This window comes from Zootermopsis nevadensis, unplaced genomic scaffold (genome assembly GCF_977971745.1).
Source record: "Zootermopsis nevadensis isolate Lab colony 2312 unplaced genomic scaffold, Znev_1.0 Znev_ptg000025l, whole genome shotgun sequence".
Classification (NCBI taxonomy): domain Eukaryota; kingdom Metazoa; phylum Arthropoda; class Insecta; order Blattodea; family Termopsidae; genus Zootermopsis; species Zootermopsis nevadensis.
The window spans coordinates 5022580-5043648 of record NW_028259157.1 but is presented as its reverse complement, the minus strand read 5'-3'; the positions used below and the strand labels follow the sequence as shown (position 1 = coordinate 5043648).

Sequence of the window (21069 nt, the reverse complement as noted above, 5' to 3'; positions counted from 1 at the left end):
GGGGCACAATCGCTTTGTAGCCCAAGTGTCGACTGGACCAACTGCAGATCTTCACCCCACCGTTGTTCCATGCACAAGTCTCCTCCCAGTGAGGTGTACGATAGACTGACGAAGATGTACGTTTGCGTACCCTCTTCCAGGTAGGAGCTTCGGCTCTGACCAAACATTTGTGTGGTCTCGGAGGAAGCGGGGGTAGTACGAGTAATAGTAGCATTAGTGTAATTATATAACGAATTCTTCTCGGGCTACCGGCCGTGTAAGGTGGTTTAATAGAGAATATCCTGAGGACGAGGACGAAGATGGTTCTCGAAACGTTGGTGTTTTCTTCATCTTTTGGATCGTGTGAAGTCTGATAATGTTTTATGTAACTACCTATGGACCATAATCCAATCAAGAATAAGAAAATAATAGTTATTGTCTCAGTTCGTAAAGAAAACAAACGGTCATTTGGAGACAGACGGATATTGGGTGACGTGAGAAGATTTTCATAACGAAACAGTGACAAGCTTCAACATACAAATTAGAGTCGAAGAGGCTGGGAACCAGAATATTCTCTCAAACAGCGACAGTTACATTGTCAAGCGGAAAAGAATCCCTGTGCGTGTGAGGTGTCTGCCAAATTTGTAAGCTGGTACTCAGCTGTCATCGAAGAATGCAGAAGGACAATTTGTTTTCAACGGAATTTGTATTCTCCATTTGTTTTGACATCTGAATAAACATGTAACAAGAATGTTTTAACAAGACTAGACAATCGTATGCCTACACATAGTATAATACCAACTATAGCGCAGTTTATTAATTTTTTTAGATTAATACTCACTGACTAACCACAAACAAAATAAAGATGGCTTCCTTGTCTTCTGGGTTGTTGTGACGTGTAGCCTGGTAGAGGATTACTGACGTTTTAGGGATCCTTGCTGCCTCCACCATCAAAGCTCAATGCAAGAACTTCTGAAAAGTAGGTACTTCCGAAACGTGTCAGATTCTAAAAGACTACATGGCACTGTATTCCAGCAGTCATCTTCGCATTTGCCGTCGTGAGAACCTGAAATTTCACCACGTATGGGCCTACTTTTATCGAATTAAAAAACGACGACCATTAAATTGTACTTTATTCCAATTTGTTTCCTTCGCAGGTGGATCGTAGCGATGTTCGGAATTTTCAGGTATGAATGAAGTAAAGTGACAACACAGGGTCGCCAACTTGAGCTTCATCAACAGAGACCATGTCTTTCGTTACAGAATCTCTCCTCATTCCTAATGGGAATGGTAAGTAAATTTAGATTTCTCTTGTTTTGACAATCCATTAAAGTTACAATTAATAAAGTTTCTTGTCAGATTTTAATTTGAAGGTTTAATAATTACTCACCTACGTGTCCCAAGCGGATTCTGCCTTTCCGATCTCAACACGAGACACTTCTCATATTTCTCATCGTCTTACATGTCCCATAAATCACATCCTTCTTTTACCACCCTGATAATAATTAGTAAAGATGATTAATTATGAAAATCTCATTCCGCAGTTTTCTCCAACCTCTTATTACTTTCTTTGTCTTGGGTATAAACATTCATTTTCTTTGTACTATTAGCGCCCTCAGTACACAGTTGAAGATGTAGGATGTGGACTGGATTTATCTGACGTGGGATAGGGGCTAGCGCTGGGCTTTTGTGAATACGATAATGAACCTTAGGCTATCATGTAAGATGACAAATTTCTTGACTCTGTACCACGGAGTTTGTTATCATAGGTGTCTGATAAATTTATTTTCTATTTTAACGTATTTAAATAACAAAACACTGTCAGATTACGGATGACACGGAGAACACTTTCTTGTGTTTCTTTCTTTTTTCTCTCTTTTCCTTCCTCTACGTTCTGTCGAGAATAAAGCAAGTCGACCTAAATGAACAATGTGATTTATGAAGATTGCTGTGTGCTGGGTTGTTGCGCCGTGTATAGTGGTAGAAGTTTACCGACGTTTCAGAGGTCCTTGCTGCTCTCCATCATCAGGGCGAACGGCGCAATAACCCAGCAGACAGCAATCTTCAGACTCACCGCCTTGAAAACCTCTAATCTTACAATGTGATATATGACAAAATAGACTTTACGTAATGTAGTACGTAATAAGTGTTTGTGATGAAGCTGTGCAGTGAATACTGAAGCTCTCTTACTGGCAGCATTAACACACTGTGCTTTTCAATTTCGTCACAGGTGCGTATACTTAAAGCAGACTCCTCTGATTTGCTGCATGCTACTGTTACGGTAGATACTTTTGTACAAAATGGTACCATTAAAATGTAATTTATAAGATTTTCAACCCTTATATGAATTTAACAATTTTTTTTTACAAATGTTAAGCAATTTCGTAAGGTCATCGTCTGGAATAGCGCATGTTTGAAATTAGGACACTTTGAGAAAACTCTACTTTAATCCGCATGTCTCATTAATGCAATATTTTAAACATTTATTAAATTTAAATTTTACTGATAGTGATAGTGATCCGGTAGAAATAAATCAGCATCTCGAAAATTATTATTTACAAAAATAACAGCGCTTGTAGCAATTCTCACTGCTATTAATGCAAAACATTCAGCATGGACACGTGGCTTAGCCCCGAACACAAAGACATGACTTTGGTATTACGTCATTTACGTAGACAAAACATTGGTTGATTTATGCGATATTTATTGGTCATTTATTTGTAGATAGAAGAGGCATATGGAGGGGAGCAAACTAAAAAAAGCATATGAGTAATCTGTAGCGATGGCTTTAAGTCGTTTGTTAACAGATTCATATTGTTACGAAATTAAACTTTTGATAGATGGTGTTATTCTGGATTATTAACGCAGAATAGGATTTTGTCTGTAGACCAATTAAGTCCATCGACTGGTTAACGCTGTTTAAGGAAATAATCAGAATCATACGAAACCCATAAAGTTATTAATTGTTGAAGCAGGTGAGATATGATTTATCACTTCGTTACCTCTTACCCTCTACAGCCAAGTGATCACGCATTAACAGTCGACTAATTTACAGGCGTGATGGAGTTTCTTCCTTCCGAAATGGCGCCACAAAGGAAAACTCGGTACTTACCTTGCAATTGCTGTCCTTATGGCTACCACATCGACTTGGACTTCGTGAGATACTGCGAAGCCTTGTCTCAGGGCAGCGAACTGTCAGCCAGCAAACAAAGACGTCGAGAAAGACGACGCCAGCGCCAGTCTATGGAAGTCCTTCTGGGTCTCACGAGTCCAACAGTATGGAATCTGGAACAGCAACTGCCAAAGGTAGGTAGCGCGTTTAAGACTGATTTCACCAGATACGAAAGTGCATGAAATAAACACATATGTTGTTGAAGATTTCTGTCTTCTGGGTTGTTGCGCCGTGTAGTACGGTAGATGTCCACCAACGTTTCACAGGTTCTTGCTGCCTCCGAAACGTTGGTAAACGTCTACCGTACTACACGGCGCAACAACCCAGAAGACGGAAATCGTCAAATATTATTGTTATATATATCCATGTTTAAATAAATATCACAATTTTGCATGAAAACGTGACGAATGTGTGCAATTGTAGTCTTGCGGTTTGTAATCTTGGTTATCAACGTCTCGGAGGAATGTATCGCCTCAGTCTTCAGGGTATAAGATGAAGACGATGACGATATATTCTTCCGAAACTTCGGCAACCTTCTACAATACAATGGCGTAACAATTCAGAGGAGCACATTTCCACCAGAATGAAAAATTCCAAATGTCACGTAAGTGAAAGGAAGAGCTTGTACGCATGTAAATATTGGAATTGTAGGAAGATACTGTTGTGCAAACTTTCGTAAGCAATGTAGATTTAAGGTTCTCACGGCAGCGAGTATGAAGATGGCCGTCTTTTGGGGTTTTTACGTTGTGTAATCTGGTAGAAGTTTGCCGACGTCTGTAAGCTTACTACACGGTGCAAACATCCAGAACACAACCATCTTCAGGATAGTCTAAATTGTGTAATGGACTTCACGATAACTGCGTGAAAGTTGGCACATGCCATTGAAAAGCCTTCCGTCTTTTGTAGGTGCCGACTGAACTTCCTGCGTCGTCCGCATTACCGGATCCTGCCTTCACTAATGATATGGTTCGCGACGCCCTGCACAAAGCCGTTTTGGATTTTGAAGAAGCCTACCAGCGATCACATCCCAGACCAAGCACCTACGCGGCCTTTCATACAGACAGCCTACGGCAAGGCTCAGCTCTGGAAACTGCAGGGACCGGTGAGTTTCCATCCTTGTCGCCAATTTACCCTGCGTTTACCAGGAAAGTACAGTGCGTTCACTGATAAAGTTGGACGCATCCGTAAATTCCCGGCTACCGGCCACAACTGCATATCTCACCGCCAAGCGCTGTAAAGTTTCTCCCGATACAAGTATCGCTTCATGGGAACAATGAAATCAATTTACCTTTTGTATTGCAGTTCCTGCCAGGAGCCAGGAAGTGTAAGTTGCATTGAAGAAAGATTCACAACAGATAATTGTATACAGCAGTGGTTCTCAAAATTTGATACTCGTTTCGCCGTCACGTTTTCTTGTAACAAATCCGTCCATTTTTAGAGGCATTGCTTGTTCGTGGCGGACTCACTAGATGGCTTAGGGAATCCAATCACCGTTCTTGGCAGTCTATCAGCAGATGAAGTACGTAGGAATTTATTTGGGACAAGGAGTGGGGTGAGGTACCCTCATAATCATCATTACAACACTGTTGCCACTAATTTCTGCTTTAAAGTTTCAGATATTTTTATTTTTCAGGCCGAATTAATTATTAATGAAACCCAATTACGGATAATAATGTGATATTAACAATTATCTGATCTTTTAATTTGGATATTCCATATTATCTTATTCAAAGTCTCATGGTGCATTGGTATTCAGTCCAACATAAATTTAATGCAAATGTTCCTTTTTGGTATATGAATTGGATTAATCTGGGTCAGTATAAGGTAAGGAGTTCACAACTCGCGGCCTATTGTTTTTGTAACGTTTCTTTTGTGTTACCCCTTGTGATGATGAATGATAGTTGCCTGACTTCAGAAAGCGTGCTTTGTCAATGTCGGAATATTTCGCAATACTGCTCAATGACGAATGCCAAATGAAGAAGTAGAACTCGTCTTACTGACGTTCGCTTCCAGCGATGCTTGCGAATTGCAAAAACAGAAATTAAATCGATGCTGAAAGACTGATAAAGCAAACGCAAGGTCAAATACCTCGCTAATCACCGAGTCGATAAGAAAGAATGAATGTGGTCACATGTCTCGTCTCCATAACCCTCTCAGGAAATGGAATGTGTGTTTTATGATAGAAAGAAGACGGTTTTGATAGCATTTGATGTTCTCACGGCGATAAGTATGTGACTGCCTTCTGGTTTGCGTTGTCTGGCAGCAAGGGCTACTGAAAAGTCGGAGAACTTCTGTCAGATTGCACGGCGCTACAACCCAGAAGACAAGAAAATTTCAAGACAGTCTTTGAATGATCATGCAAAGATATATGTAATATTACGCAAAAATTCTGTTGTAACAAAGCTGTGTGTCCCCTATGCTTCGAGGTTTGCTTTTCGATACTTTCAACTTTGACATGTACACTGTCTACACCTAGCGACAAAATATGGGACTACGAAGCAAATATTTATCAGAACATATCTGTACATGACGGTGGTCTAGCGGTTAGAACGCTGGCCTTGTAATCCCGGGGTCCCGGGTTCGATTTCCGGCGGTGCCCGAATTTATAACTTGTGTTGGGCAAGGCCATGGTCTAGGCAACACGGAGTTTTCCTCCGGGGGCTTCCCCGGTTTCTCCGTGGCATCCCAACAATTACTCCATCCACACTCAGAAGAAGGCAATGGCAAACCACTTCTGCATCATCTGCCAAGAACGTATATGAACAGGTCCCAGTCCGAGAAAAGGATGGAAGGATCCTGATCATATGGACCTGTCGTCAGACAGAACACTAAATAATAATAATAATAATAATAATAATCTGTACATGTGCAACATGTAAAGATTTGATTTACGTGTTTGCAAGTAGGAATTAAGATAAACAGTTTTTCGCAGATATTTTAGTCGGCGACGGGTTACGCAATGTCAAATTACGAACTTCATCATTCCAGTTTTATGGTAGGTATGGAATATTGGTTTGAATAGTGCTAAAGTATTCAGTTTTAACATATTTACTTTTTGCTACATACATTGACAAATCTGTGGCGTATTACTTTTATTCAGATAAACATTTCAGGTATCTGTGCTGGGCTGTCCTACTGGGCTGCAAGTCGGGAGGTCTTATGACATAAATTTTGCATAGTTTCTGCGTTGTCAACACGGTTAAAGATTCAATTCTGTTCGATTTCAGAAGTCTGAATGGGAACACGAAAGATGTATTATTCAGAAGTTACGGAGTACATAGATCAATTAAACCTTGTGTAAGAAGCAACTCGCACTGTAACGGCCTGTGAGTCGAGCACTGTAATCCACTGACACAGATAATTAATAGGCCATATTCTGAAGTAATGAAACGAAGCAGCGTGCAGAAAATGGAATTTACCTCCTTTCTCCGTACAGTGTGCATTAGGCCATGTCATTGCATGAAACATATCTCGCTCTTCACCTGCCTCTTGTTTTTGGAAACGTAAGCATTTTCACAGTCCCAATGGCTCTTTGACAGTTCTACATGCATTTTCGAAAAGTTCGTGGAGGATGTAATGGGTTATATATTTTCCCTGTAGGTAATTCGTGTTTCGTTTTTCCTTTGTCATAAGTAATGGAATGTGGATAGAAAAAGCGTGACAGGAATAGACTATGGACTGCAAAAATGATTTTGACGTAAATACGTCTATATTGAAGGGTCATTCCGCAAAAAAGTGTTACGAAAAAGTGACAGGAAAAACTGTAACGAAAAAGTTACAGGAAAATCTGTAAGATGGTTACCTAGGAAATATCAACAATTTGTAAATATGGACTAACAACAATGGTCAGCTTGTATGCATTTTTATGTTACCTAGGAAACGTCATCTGTTTACTCGGCATTGTTGTGTTACCTAGGAAACGTTACTTGGCATTGTGTTACATTACTTTCGTTATTGCGGCAAGAGCTGAGCTGTGAATCGCTTGTAGAAGAAGTGCGTCGTAGAGTAGATAATTTTGTGCTGGTGAAAACGTTTTAGAATATCACAGGTACTTACCTTATATAAGAATTATTAAGAAATCTATTGTTGCGTTAGTTTGTTGCGTCATACTATGTACAAGATGGATGACATTGAAGCTAAAAGACTCCATAACGCAGAATATATGAGAGAGTACAGAAAACGTAAAAAATTGAAGTATTAAATAATGAACTCCAGAGTTTATGGTCAATGGTGAAAAATTTTTAATTGTAACCCTGTATATTTGTAACCACACACCTATTGATGATTGTAAGAGACTTATTTTGAGTCATTTGAGACACAGAAAATCCTAATACAATACCGATAATATTGACAGGTGATTTTAACATTGTTTTAGAGAAGGAGGAAAATCAAATCTTTCTCACATTTATGGAGGAAACGTTTGGCTTAATGTTGATGTCAAATCCTGAATGTAGTACTACTAGATCAAAATCTTGTATAGATATGGTGTTTGCACGATATGTTGATACTCTAAAGTGTACAAATGTTATAACATATTTCAGCTACTACAGACCCATCTTAAGCGTAACTAATTCAAGGTAGGCAGTACTGTCTTACTCAAATTTTAATAAATTGTAAAGCGTGTATAAAGAAAATATTTAGAATAAAGCCACTATATAAATTCCTTGCCGTATAGACGTATTTACGTCAAATTCTCCGGAACCGTGGTTCCACTGTAACTTTTTTTACGATGAAAAGTAGGATCCACCTTGTCGACTACAAAACATTACAAAAAATTGCTGAACAATTTATAAACAAATCTTTAGCAGGAAAAAATAAATGTTTTTATTTATCACATACACTAAATGTAAGGTAGAAGTTCCAAAGTTAAAACGAATGAAGAACATATTTAAATAAATCATGTTGTACTTAGTTGACATTGGTCACTACAAAATATGGGACACGTAACTCCACGAAGTTCATTGGAAAATTAGTATTCTTAAAATCAAGAAATTGTCTGTTGTTATTGGATCGATAAATTAATGTTAAAGAGAGAGTCGGAAGCTGCCGAATTATGACGTCAGAGATTCCTGTTTCTTGCAATCTTGGCCTTTATTGCTCACGAAATTCAAACTTTAGACCGAATGAGGATCGACGAAGGTTTCTTTTTTGCATACAGATTAAATACTTCATTATATTTCGAAACATTACAGAGCGGTTGTCGGTGTCCTTTTAAGAATCACCAAATTCGGACTTTGGACCAAATGAGGATTTCAAAAGTCGCTCCACGGTTAACTGACAAGTTTAACAATAAATCAGTCCCGTTAAACAAATTGTTCTAAAAGATTTCTTAAAGGGGAAATCCACTGACGATATACGAATATGTAAAATCTAGATTAATGCCTGACGACCTATTATTTGATTTGATGGTCGCAGCATTTACCAGAGAAGGAAAGAGCCGAGAAGTTAACATGACGCTGTGCAACCATAAAATTAATATGACTCTCTTCTACCATAGAAGGTAAACTTATATCGGACTCAGAAGACAGCCATCTTTATACTCACTGCCGTGAGAACCTCAAATCTTAATAACCGTAACATTGGACTGAAAATATTTGTATCTGGTCCGTAATCAGGTGAAGTCTGGTGACAAATAATTGTAATAACAGATGTCGATTAACCTTCTCTTCATATAACGATTAGATAAGTTATCTTCTTCGGGATTTCTTATCGCCCTCGTGATATATCGGACAGTTGTTCAGTTTACGTTCAATCTACTACTCAATAAGAAACGTTATTTGAAACAAGAGTGTGAATGTTCGTAAAAATTAAGCACATCCTACACGCGATTTTAAATCTCGGTACATCTGTTCTGCTATTGATCCGTTGGTTAACTGTCACAAGGCTCAAAGAGGTGTGTTCCTTGTTGCAAATGACGCCGGTGTTATTTTGATGTGGCGTGGAGGTCAGTAGTTTAATTTGCAGTAGGCCATAACTTAAGGGTTGATTTACGTTGTATGTTACGTTCAGTGATAAAAATGAACGAAGTTGTCACTTCCTGGCTGGAACTGCAGTGCTCACCACCAAGCAAAAACAACAAAACAGCAAAAACAATTTACATGTGTTCCAGCAGATCCTGCCGGGAGCCAGGAAGTGAGAGTTGCGTTTAACTTTGTCAGTGAACGCACTGTGGAACATTATTTGAGTATTAGACTTCAAATCCAGGAATCAGTGTCTCATATAGGAAACTCTGAATTTCGGCACGATTTTATGACGTCTTTCAACAGAGAGCTTCAGTGCATGTTTTTCTGCCAGAAACTATATTGGAAAACAATTTTCTGATCCCATTGCTTGGTTCCAAATGTATTCTATTTAATTTCGTAATTTCGAGTTAGACGGTGATATTGGATTGTGATGGAAACGGCTGTGACTTGTTTTAAGGGATTAACTGGACAGATTGCGTAACTTCGATACGGTTTGGTGATAATTGTGGTGATTTTTAATATACATGGAAGGCTGCATGCGTCCTTTGTGAAGTTATTACATCGATATTTTCTGGAGACTGCACGGTGCTACAACCAGAAGACAGCCATCCTCGGTCTCGTCGCCTTGAAAACCTCAAATCATACTTTTTGAAAAGAAGTCGAGCTTCGGTGGGATGCGGGTGTTTGAAGGTAACTTCGGGTTCGGGTTTGGTCAGCCCAAATGGTCCTCGGGCTGTGCCAGGTGAAATTAAAGAATTTCAGCCTATGCAGACCTCAAACCCACAAGTCCAGTTGGCGTTTCAACTCATAAGTCCAATACCAATATTTTCATCACCGTGAGAACCTCAAATCTTATTCAGTAGCTTAATGACGAGGCAAGAGGTTCCACGTTAAGTGCCAGCACAATAGTTTGTACCCAAGGCCCCCCTTCCAGCTGGGGGTCACCGGTGCGTGACTCATGGGTATTCTTCCTCGTCCGTCCAGTTCACGGCATACATGCGCACTCGTGATGACGGATTTTTCTCGCGTACAATAATGAATTTCGCCTCATCCGTATGTCTGTTGTTTAATCTCAGAACGCATTTTTAAACGACGTTAATTCGACGAAGTGTGCTAATAAGTTTGACAGAATTATGGTTCTGGCTGTTATCCATCGTCTTGTATTCCGTCTCGTTCTTCTTTACAGAGTTAGGTTAAAAAGCGGGGAAAATGATTACCAAGACGCACTCTGATGGCTTTGTTGGAAAACGCATAATAACTTACTTAATTTATTTGTAGGTTCAGCAGTGAAATTAGTTGTCATACGTCGATGCTTTCAAATAGCTACGGTGTTATAGAAGAGAAACTATGTGTTTATGGTGTTTGTGAAGACGAATGGTGTTATGGTAGGCGTCACCAAAACCTCAAATCCTACAAAGTCGCAGTTCTTTACCTGGGCCGTGTGGCTAGTCAGTGCCATTGGTGGAAATACCTCTGGTGAATATTTCCGGTGATTTGTGAAGAATTGTATTTGATGTTGGTGGTGGTTTTCAAGCCACTATTGTTATCTGTTTTTTTTCGTAGTATTTCACAGACATGTGACGTGTGTACATCACATGAAAACTCAATTATAATTTCACATAATTGAGCTTGTAATCGGTTGTGTAATATTTCGAGTTGTAAATTCAATTATAATTTCACATAATTGAGCTTGTAATCGGTTGTGTAATATTTCGAGTTGTAAATTCTTTGAAGTAGGTATACCTGTGCCTGCTGCAGGTACAATGCGACGTACCGAGTCAGTTTCGTCAGTGTCCAGCATGTCTGTGGCTTCCACTTCAGTGGCGCCCGGACAGAATGGCGTTGATCAACCCGTCTCTAATCACAGCGCAACTCACGACGAAGCGGGCATTCTGCAGGACTTCGACGTCGCCAGTGTTGGAAGTGCAACGTCTGGACTTAGTACAGGTACTCTTCAGGTGAGTGCTGATTTAATAAGTGACCCAAATTGATTATGTTACTCCCATGCCACTATCGTAATTTACAGATGTTTTCAGCGATGTATTTTCATGTTAATATATTATATGATAACCGTGATATTTAAAACAGTTAACTTCTTCAATAACCGTGTTAAGATATGGTGTAAAACTGCTCAGTAGTTATGTTAAATTCTGTAACGGGTGTCAGCCTTTTAGGCACGTGGACCACGAGGGCCGAATCATTCAAATCTCTGTACCGTTACCAACACAACTAAATATTGCAATTAAAATCGTCTGAATTTTACTTCTCAGTATGATATTTGGACCGGTATTTGCTCTGCAAGGGAATTAACTTGTGTTTCCACTTTTGAAAAGCCAATTTGCATTATACCATGCAAGTGTTCATAAGTGATTCCTAAACGGAACTTTGATTTGTTTCGTTTCATACCAGAATAAGCTTGTTCACATATGTGTTTGCTGCCAGATATACTTGCCAAATTTCGTGTTCACTGACGAAAGCAACGTGATGGATATTCGATTTGTGGGATACACAATTCATAGCCAAAAATTAAGCGTCCTCATGAGCACTTGATTGAACTGTATCGTATCATTTGTAAGGTTTATGCAGTGTTCATCGAGGCAATGAGTGGATTATAAGAAATGATGTGTGGGAGAAAAAGCTGGTAGGAAGCGGTCGTGACCTATTTTAAAGTAATCTTATAGCGTTTCGTTTGTTCTTTGTGCTTTCGGTGACTAATCTTTGTCGTCCGCTGCGGTTTGAAAACCTTGGAGATTCTCCGCCTGGAGAATCTGTAATGCAAACTTGAGCGCTCGAAGCGTTCAGCGACAATGTTAACTACATTAATGCACATGCCCTTACATTTATTTGATTGCTATAACATCCGACCTGCAACATATGCACCCCGCTTCCCTCCCGTACTTTGTACACCCCTAGAATAACTTTACAGAATTTTAAGCTGCTCTGTCTACTTGATGGTTTTGTTACCACAGCTCAGTTGTTTCCAGAATTATTTCCAGGCATCATGAATTGACATTTTGAATATCTTATGCTTCTTGCAACATATACACCATTGGCATTAATGCTCAAGTGCAAATTCAGTTGTCTTCCGTGGCTCAACATCAGAACTGCGACCAGATAGCAAGAATGTAGCCTTACATTCTTTTTCCGTGTTGTGCTTTTTTGTTTGAATGTTAACTGCAAATACATCGACAGGAACTGTGTTAACGTTACTCTAAGCCTTTTCACACAACTTCTGGGATATATGTTACCGGAATATGACAGTAGTTCTGGGTTGTATGACCGGGGATCGATTCTCAGCGGAAGAAGGTAACTTTTTTTATTAACAATTTCCTCGGTGATAAAGTCAGTGTGAGGGTGAAGATAGCTTTGATACTGGTTCTCCATACTCTGATATGCTGGGGATAGTTGACAGGACTTGATTCTCATCTCCCAGTTTCGTATCGGGTTGAAGTCTGCGTTGCGTTTAGTTCAGCTACAAACTGTCTTGATGGGGTGCTTAAGGAGCGGGACTTACATTCGCCGAAGAAAAACTAGCAACTTGAGAGCCCACTGAGTCTCATAATTAGTTCCAGCAAGTTCCTCGTCTTTTAACGACTGCAATGTAAAACTGGATACTCATGTATTCTTGATGTCGTTTCCGCCTTACGTACAGTGGACATTGGTCCAACTCGTCCACACCTCAGTGTTTAACTGTCATTTCTGTTTGAAAGCAGAATATCCGAGAACAAGTGGCCATTAGCCTGGAGAGAATGAAGGAACTGGAAGAACAAGTGAAACTGATTCCAGTACTCCAGGTAAGATGTATTTCCTTTCACTAGATTGTCCTTTGTTTCATTATTGGCCTAGAACTGAAGGTGTTGCTACTAAAATCTCAGGTATACATTTTCAGACTGTGAACTAAAGTTCTCCCCATCTAAATCCCCATTACTCTCGTGTTCATAATCATCGTCCCATATCACTGGCACTACATTGCACTGTTTATCGATAGTTTTGGGGAAAAGTTTGGATTTCGAACATATTTCCCGAATATGAAAGCAGAAACAGTCTTCATAACATTGGTTAATTTTATAATATCGTTCGATCTTAATTTTGTATTAAGTATTATTTAAATAAGAGGCTATGGATGCTGCCCGATCAAAATATAACAACATTTGTTGATAGTTCGCTAAAGTGGCATAATGATACGAGTCATATCTTTTCATCTTATTTGATCTGTGCTTACGTTTGTTGGATTGTCATATCGTCCATGTTTTTCATAGACATTCCTTTTGTTACACTCGATGCTTTTTCATAACGGATTTTAAAACGATGTTTTTTTTAAAAAAAATCATAACTGTTCAGAAAATGTTGCTCTGTTATTGTTTCTATAAATTGTAAGTCTAGTGCAAAAAATAGAAATGGTATAGAGATTAAAAAGCAATAGCAGGTCCGAAGAATAATACGAACATTTGTGTATTTGTTGCATGTATATTCATTCACGCTGGCCTTGTAATCCTGGGGTCTCGGGTTCGATTCCCGGCGGTGCCCGAATTTATAACTTGAGTTGGGCAAGGCAACACGGAGTTTTCCTCCGGGGGCTTCCCCGGTTTCTCCGTGGCATCCCAACAATTACTCCATTCACACACAGAAGAAGGCAATGGCAAACCACTTCTGGATCATCTGCCAAGAACGTATATGAACAGGTCCCAGTCCGAGAAAAGGATGGAAGGATCCTGTTCATATGGACCTGTCGTCAGACAGAACACTAAATAAATAAATAAATATTCATTCACCATTTATACACACGAGGGTCCACAGTAATATATGAGCAAGTGTGCCGTGAAGTACTTAATTGTGTTTTAGCGTGCCACCATATGGGAAATGTTGAGGAATGCTGTGCAGCCTAGAGAGAGAACATACAAAGTCGAGTTGCATGTTTGTATCTTTTCTCTTACTGCGTGCATGGACTTTCAGGTACAGTTGTCTGTTCTGAAAGAGGAGAAACGGAAGATGATGTTACAGCTTCGACTTGAAGAAGCTGAAAGGAACAAGAGAAATATTGCCAACGATTCTTCAGCAGTTGATGGGCCTGTGTCGGGTAAGATAAAGTCGTCGGGAGAATATAATCGTGGAGCACAGAACAATTTGAAATTAAGCGTCGCTGAATACAATTAACGTCTCATAATGTCGGAGATGTCGGAAAATTTAAATGTGCCCCCTTAGATTTATAATTATTTTGTCGTCTTTGTATAATGCGGGTTAGCCGAGATAGCTATCAGTGTAGTGACTAACTACGGACTAGAGCGGGGTTCGATCTCCGACAGGGGCAGAGGATTTTTTATCCCTCAAGCATCTGCGTTCAGACCGGCTCTGGGGTCCACCCAGCCTCCTATCCAATGGGTACCGGAATCCTTTACCGGGGGTAAAGCGCGGCCGGGGCGTGACGCTGAATACTCACCCCTATCTAGTGCCGAGGTTTGGAGTGAGTAGGAGCTATATTACCCCTCCCCCAAGCGCCTATATGGCGTAGAGCGAGATAGCGTTACTTTTACATTTGCTTTATTGTATAATGCGGCAAAACTTTGTTATCGTGCACTTCACAATACAACCATTTGAGTTCCACACCTCGTTGTTTCTGATATTTCAGATCTAGAATCTAGGTTTGCTAAAGATCTGCAGTGTTCTTTATTGAAGACGCTAACATAGTCTTTTACGCTTGCAGGAGAGGGTACGAAAGACTCCGGGGGAGATTCGCCAATTAGGGTGCGCTCCCAATCCTGTTGTGAGGGCCTGGACAGAAACTACCCCCACACCCCCAGTTTAAAGTCAAATAGAAGCAGTTTACGAGACGTTGGAGTCACGTGTTCTGTCGTAACGCGGGAAGTCGGAGTCTCGCCTCAGCGACCAAGGCTACGCAACGCTATGACCAGTACACGCACCGCCCTTCGACGTCTGAGTTTCAGCGGCGTAAAGATCGAGGAAATTTCACCTGATGACACCCACATCTTACCAGCTCTTGTCCGCCCTTTGAGTCATGTGCAAACAAAACTTTTCAAACACTCTCCAGTAAATACCATCAACATCGAACCTCTTCTTAAGACGGCCATCACAAAGACGTCTGCCACCAACACTGAACTTCTGAAAGACCAGGTGTATTCAGATGTCGAAATGGATCACAGTATCAACAGAGCGATTCAGATGTACAAAAGAACTTTCAAAACTACGATACACGGTGAGAACACTCGGGACATAGGAGTTCAAATCGAAACGGCGCCAAAAATTGCGCCTGTTTTGATGATTGTAGAGCGACGCGACATTGCTGTCCAGTCCGAATATTATCACTGCCGTCAAGAAGCCTTTAGCCAGACGGAAGATTTACCACAGCGACTTGTTGATATCGGCGTTTCAGCAAAGCCTCGTTGTGTCGAAACTGCAATTGAAGTGAGACCCAAAACCAGAGACTTTGGTGTATCGGGCAGCAACGTCAACGATGTAATTTGCGATAAATGTAAAGTGAAGAAGAGAAGTATTGGTGTTGGACACCAGGATTTTAACAATCTGTTGCCCAAAGAGAATGTCTCAGTTTCTCTCAGCAACATTGGCGTCTTGCAGGACAAGCCGTTGGAATATTTGTCACCGACAACCAAGAAAGAAACAGTCTGTAGGTCAGTTGGCTGCGGAACACCTAGTAACAATGTCGTGTCCCAAGGGACTAGTACGGACGATCTTTGCATGGGAAGAAGTCGCGATTTTGGAGTCAATACGACGAAAAGGAAATTAGTGGATGCAGCAGTTGGAGATGCCTCAAGACATAAAAATTCTGGTTCTGGTGTGTTTGTGTGCGATAAATGTGATGTGACCATTCAGAATGTCGCTAAGAATATGTTAACGCAAAGTTCAGATTCGATGAACCCTAGCCAAAATGTTGCCATTGTAGTCACTTCGCCCACGACGAACACTTTGAAAACAAGTCCCAGTGCAACCATTTCGCGTATCCCCAGGCTTTCCTCTGTCCGTGGCGCCATTTTCACAACTGTGTCCACAAGCCCCACATCTCAAGTAGCAGGGAACGGGAAACGACGTATTCAAAGGCAGGACACATACACGAAACTGCAACCCAGCCCTGAGTGCAGACGCAGAGCCGCGACACCGACGCACGGTGAAAACAGGTACAGCAGAGCTACTTTTCCTTTATGGTTTTTTGTCCAGTTAGACATTTTTCTGAGCGACTGGGGAAGTTAGATAACACTCTACACAATTTTTGTTTCTTAATGTATGATACATGATTTCAATGTGTTTTTCATTGCTGATAACAAATTTAAAAACAGAAATTTTCTATCACCTACAGATTTTTAAGAATGTTCAAAAAACCATTTTAATTATCCCTATAGTTAGTGTTAAAAAAATTGTCTTCTTCATTCCTGTTAATCTTATTTTACTCTTTTTTATTTTAACTGAATTACATTAAAAAATAAAACGTGTAACTTCAAACTTATAGGTGAAAGAAATGTTGTTCACGATCCCTTAGTTGATGCTACGAAAGTATTTTTACCGCCATTCCATATAAAACTTGGTTTAGTAAAAAAAATTGTCGAAGCTATGAAGAAGGATGACCCTGATTTTTTATATCTGCAGCATAAATTCCCTCGCTTGAGTGACGAAAAGGTAAAATAATTGATTTTTTTGTCCCACAAATAAGTAAACTTACGACACGTAAAACTTTTGATTTTATTATGAATGAAGTTTAACTAGCAGCTTGGACAGCATTTGCAATTGAATCTGTTAATTAGCAGCTGAACTAGATGTCGGGTAATGTTCGATATTGAACGATTGTTGCAGTTGTGAAAAAGTCACTTCGATTTTTTGGAAACAACTGACGGACTGGCGCAATCAGGTTACAAGACATAACCAGCATGAATTCTTGTATATATTTGAATCCATTGAAATTGGAATCATGTTTGCATGATTTTCGATCGTTCTGTATAACGGATAACACTAAAGCGTTCTCGTTGTTCTTTTGTTTAAGTCAGTGCAATCACAGTTACCTATTCTTTCCCCCATAATTCACTTAACGTTAAGCCTGATTGATATATTGTGTAAGTGGGTAACATTTTTAAAAGATGTTCCAAAAGTCGGGAACATCTTTTGCGGGAAGGGAGGAACATTTTGTCTACAGCTGATATGTTATCCATTCATGTGGATGGTAACGTTTCATATGTTTGCATTGACTTTAAAGCACGAAGGAAAGTCAAGACAGATTCTTATGTTCTTTATGTTTACTTTTCATTATATTGGGCTTCAAGATTAGAGTGACGTCACGCACAAAATCGTCACGTATATGTAAGATGGGCATTATCGCGAAATGCATTTAGGGTATGTGAAATTCGCTGCCAGGAAACGGATTTGACGTCTAGTTTTCACATGACGCCAAACAGCTGTCAGTGTGAATACCGCTCAAGATCGGTTCGGGGGGAGGGGTGAGTTTGTGTGTTATCTGTGATGGAGGACCGAAAACACAACACATGATACAAGGAAAGATATGTTTTAATTTACCAGGTCCTGGAGCTGTATGTTGTGAGGAAAATGCAGTTAACCCACGGTTAGCGTTTCACATTCTAATGTTTAAATTGATTCAGAGGTTAGGAATGGAGTATCTGAATAAACCAGTGACGAATTTGTTCATAGTTGATGTTCAGTGGACCTTTTGTATATTTACAATAACGTTTTCTACTATAAATATAACACTATTTACTGGATGAAAGAACTTTTAAGGATTTAAAATGCCACATTTTCTTGCTAGAGTAAGACACGATCGTTAAAATTTAACTATTTAATAGTGTCGTTCTTAGTGAGCATCACAGTTCTGCATGAATCTGTGAAGGATTTAACACAAACGTTGATAATGCAGTTTTGCAATATTTTAACATGAATGAAATGCAATCCAAAAAATTAAGTTTGTTCTAGTAGCAGATTTATTTACAAGTGATATTGTGAAACTGCATCTGTCCTTTAGAATTGAACTCAAGAACTTTGATCATAGATAGATAAGGGACAGACACAGACAAGTTTGGTTAGGTGTGCTGGAATGATTTGTGTTGAGTCTATTAGTGAAATGAATGTAGCATTCAGTGACTGGCCAAGAAATTAAGACATACTAAAAATGTCTTTTTTGGGACAGTTAATTGTAAACAGTTACTAAAACAGTGGTTGCTAGTTTGGAATAATATAGGGTTCCAATGGAATAGACCTCATAGATTTAAATGTTAAAGTACATTAGATCCTTGTTATTCAGAAGGTATCAGGGGAGAGCTTTGACATTCACTTTATAAGCTACCCATGGCAAAGTGAAAGCATTTATCCATCATAACTGTCAGCTTTGCACCACCGTTACTAAATACCATGTCTTGAAAAATTAGCAGTTGTGCCACGAAAGTTACATTGATAATAGACCTACATTTTCTCTCAAACTTGTTTTTGCAACAGTGTGAATTATTGAGGTTATGAGCAAGTGATCTTTCCAAGTGTTTTAATTACTGAAACATGTAAATTTTTGCATTCATGATGTTGAAAATAGGTGTTTTAAAAACGGGTTAGTGATTCTGTAAATAACACTTAGTATTATTTTTTTCAAACTGTGTTCTGAGGATCGGATGCTGTATGTGTCCATTTTTCTGCCTCATTATTTGAATATGAGCAAATATTTTATAATATCATTAATTGGCTGATTTTCATTAAAATTACTATGTACATTATGCTATCTGGAGGCCTTCAGTAGCTGGTAGTTCTAATCATTTTTATCAGGTCATATTGCTGCCTACCAGTAGTAGTATGAACAAAACTGTACTGGCAGTGGCAGGAAATACAAACACTTCATCCTGAACAAGTGAAATTCAAGAAATTAAGTTGAAATTGTCATTTTAAAAATCAACAAAAATTTGATCCTTTGAGAGTGGTACTAACAAGTAAGATGCTCATTTCTTATAGGTGTAAATTATGAAGAATAATGAATTGTCTGTCCTTACTATAAGCTGTCTGCGTTGGAGAAGTCAGAAACTTTGATGATTTTTGTGTCAGGTGTACAGAATTGCCTCAAAATCTGTTTTCTCCAGGTACGAGACCTCACAACCATGTCCTGCAGAAAGGCTTTTGGCAATGCAAGCAAGTGGGTCTCAGAAGTGGGAAGACAAGTGCATGGCAGATCGTGGGCAAGACTTGAGTGCTTTAGAGGCAGAAGAGGCCAGGGGAGAGAGTTCAGAAGGGGAGACTCATGCCATTATGGACAATAGCCTCTTCCAGCCTATACAGCATGATACAAGAAATAAGTATGAAACAATTTTTTGGGACTGTTGTGCTTCAACTTTACATTTTCAGAATTATCTTTCTGTACTTGCTGCTGCACCATTTTACAATAATTTTACCTGAATTTTGACACTATAGGTTCTTAAAACTTACTTCATTCTCTGTACACAAATACTGGGAGAGTATGCTTACTCTCCGATCCCTTCTGAGTCAGTGCCATCATTCTTACATTCCTTATTTTAAAAGACTAAATTGCCTCCATTTTAACCTTGTGCATTGTTAGGATTTCTGTTCTTCCCAGGGCATGTAGGAATGTGGTTTCTTTTCTGTTTCAATAAACATAATCAGATTGTGTCCTTAAGACAATGTCTAATTCATCACAGGCATTATCAACATGCAGTTTCAGATTAGGAAAAATTGTACAAAGTTGCCAGTCAGTAATGATGTCAGAAGCTCACAGTTCTCAACAAAGTTGGAGAGCAAATTGATACATTTATACTCTGTGCAGCACTATGATGCTAAATGTACTGGCATGTTCATACTAATCAATGAGTGAAACAATTTTTCTTCTACAGAAACAATCTGCTCATCCCACATAAGATTTTATATAGACATCATATATTGATATTAGAGATGAAGTTTGTGCCAGAATTTTGTTCAATAACTATTGTTATTTTTATATTGGTCTCATTCTTGAAACCCAAAATAATTTTAAATCTGTTACTTAGCGGTAGCAAGTAACGGACGTCAAACCTAGTTGCTCAGATGTAAATATGTTTGGAATCAATTAATGATATGTGAAAGAGATTGCATTGGGAAATACTTTTTTAGAGTAAATTTATATTATAACACATGATAACTAGGTTGGTGCAAAAAATTATCTGTGAACTTCTTTTGTAGTCAATATTCTCAGAACAGTGCAGACCCATGCTTAAGCACTGAGTGTCTTTTGGAAAGTTTTGTATTTGGAAGAAATTTTAAAATGAATCTAATCTGACACATTTGAATCTAATCTGGAAGAGAATTATACATTGATTTCAGTATTTAATTTAAATGTCACATTTCCTTTTCTTACAGAACTGAGCCAAGCAAGGAGATGAAAGCAGCATTGAAAGTCCTGAATGACTATTTAAGGAAATCTGCTATCAGCAGTGTTCCGCTTCATTTAAAAAATGCCAGCAACATTGTTCAACAAGAATGGTTTAAGGTATAAACTTATTTTAACTTGCAGTTATTAGCAGTGGCTTGAAGGTCCTGGGTTTAAATCTTGCATTGGTTACTAGGTAACCTGATAGATGTTTTATGACCTGTGTAATTGACAAAGTATAATAAAATAAATTCAATAGTCAGTTTCAGTTGGAAAGGATGGGTTTTTGGATTTTGGTGCTGTGTGATCTTGTAAGTCCTTTTCAGAGGATTGAATGAATGTGTAAGAGGTTATTTTGTCCTTTTATCCAGTTGTTTATTCTTGTTTTTGTCATGCCTTATCTGTCTCTGTGTATAATACTGAGCGTCCTCATCTGTGCTTGCCAAACAAATGTTAGGATCAAGAAAAGTGGGATTTTCGTTTTGCCTGACATGACGAAAATAGTCCAGATTAAGATGAAGGCGTCGTAACTACAATGCACTGCTTTAGGAATGTCTGTCTGAGTTATTCCCTTTTCTGTGTGATTTTTC

General features: G+C 39.1%; 1 protein-coding gene across 6 annotated transcripts in view; it reads left to right on the top strand.

Annotated features, from left to right (window-relative positions):
- Nucleotides 1-21069, top strand: part of LOC110828893 (uncharacterized) — a 43787-nt gene that overhangs the window by 15792 nt on the left and 6926 nt on the right. For 2 of the 6 annotated variants that reach the window (XM_022062039.2, XM_022062041.2), the window contains 9 exons: nt 1137-1269; nt 3035-3285; nt 4058-4253; nt 10873-11072; nt 12828-12908; nt 14068-14191; nt 14816-16262; nt 19203-19415; nt 20470-20599. In XM_022062039.2, coding sequence (XP_021917731.1) covers nt 1227-1269; nt 3035-3285; nt 4058-4253; nt 10873-11072; nt 12828-12908; nt 14068-14191; nt 14816-16262; nt 19203-19415; nt 20470-20599 — 2685 coding nt within the window. In that variant the 5' untranslated portion in view covers nt 1137-1226. Of the gene's footprint in view, nt 1-1136; nt 1270-2135; nt 2210-3034; nt 3286-4057; nt 4254-7088; nt 7200-8931; nt 9096-10392; nt 10591-10872; nt 11073-12827; nt 12909-14067; nt 14192-14815; nt 16263-19202; nt 19416-20469; nt 20600-21069 lie in introns of those variants that run through there. The other 4 variants (XM_022062042.2, XM_022062045.2, XM_022062046.2 and 1 more) reach the window with 4 other exon arrangements.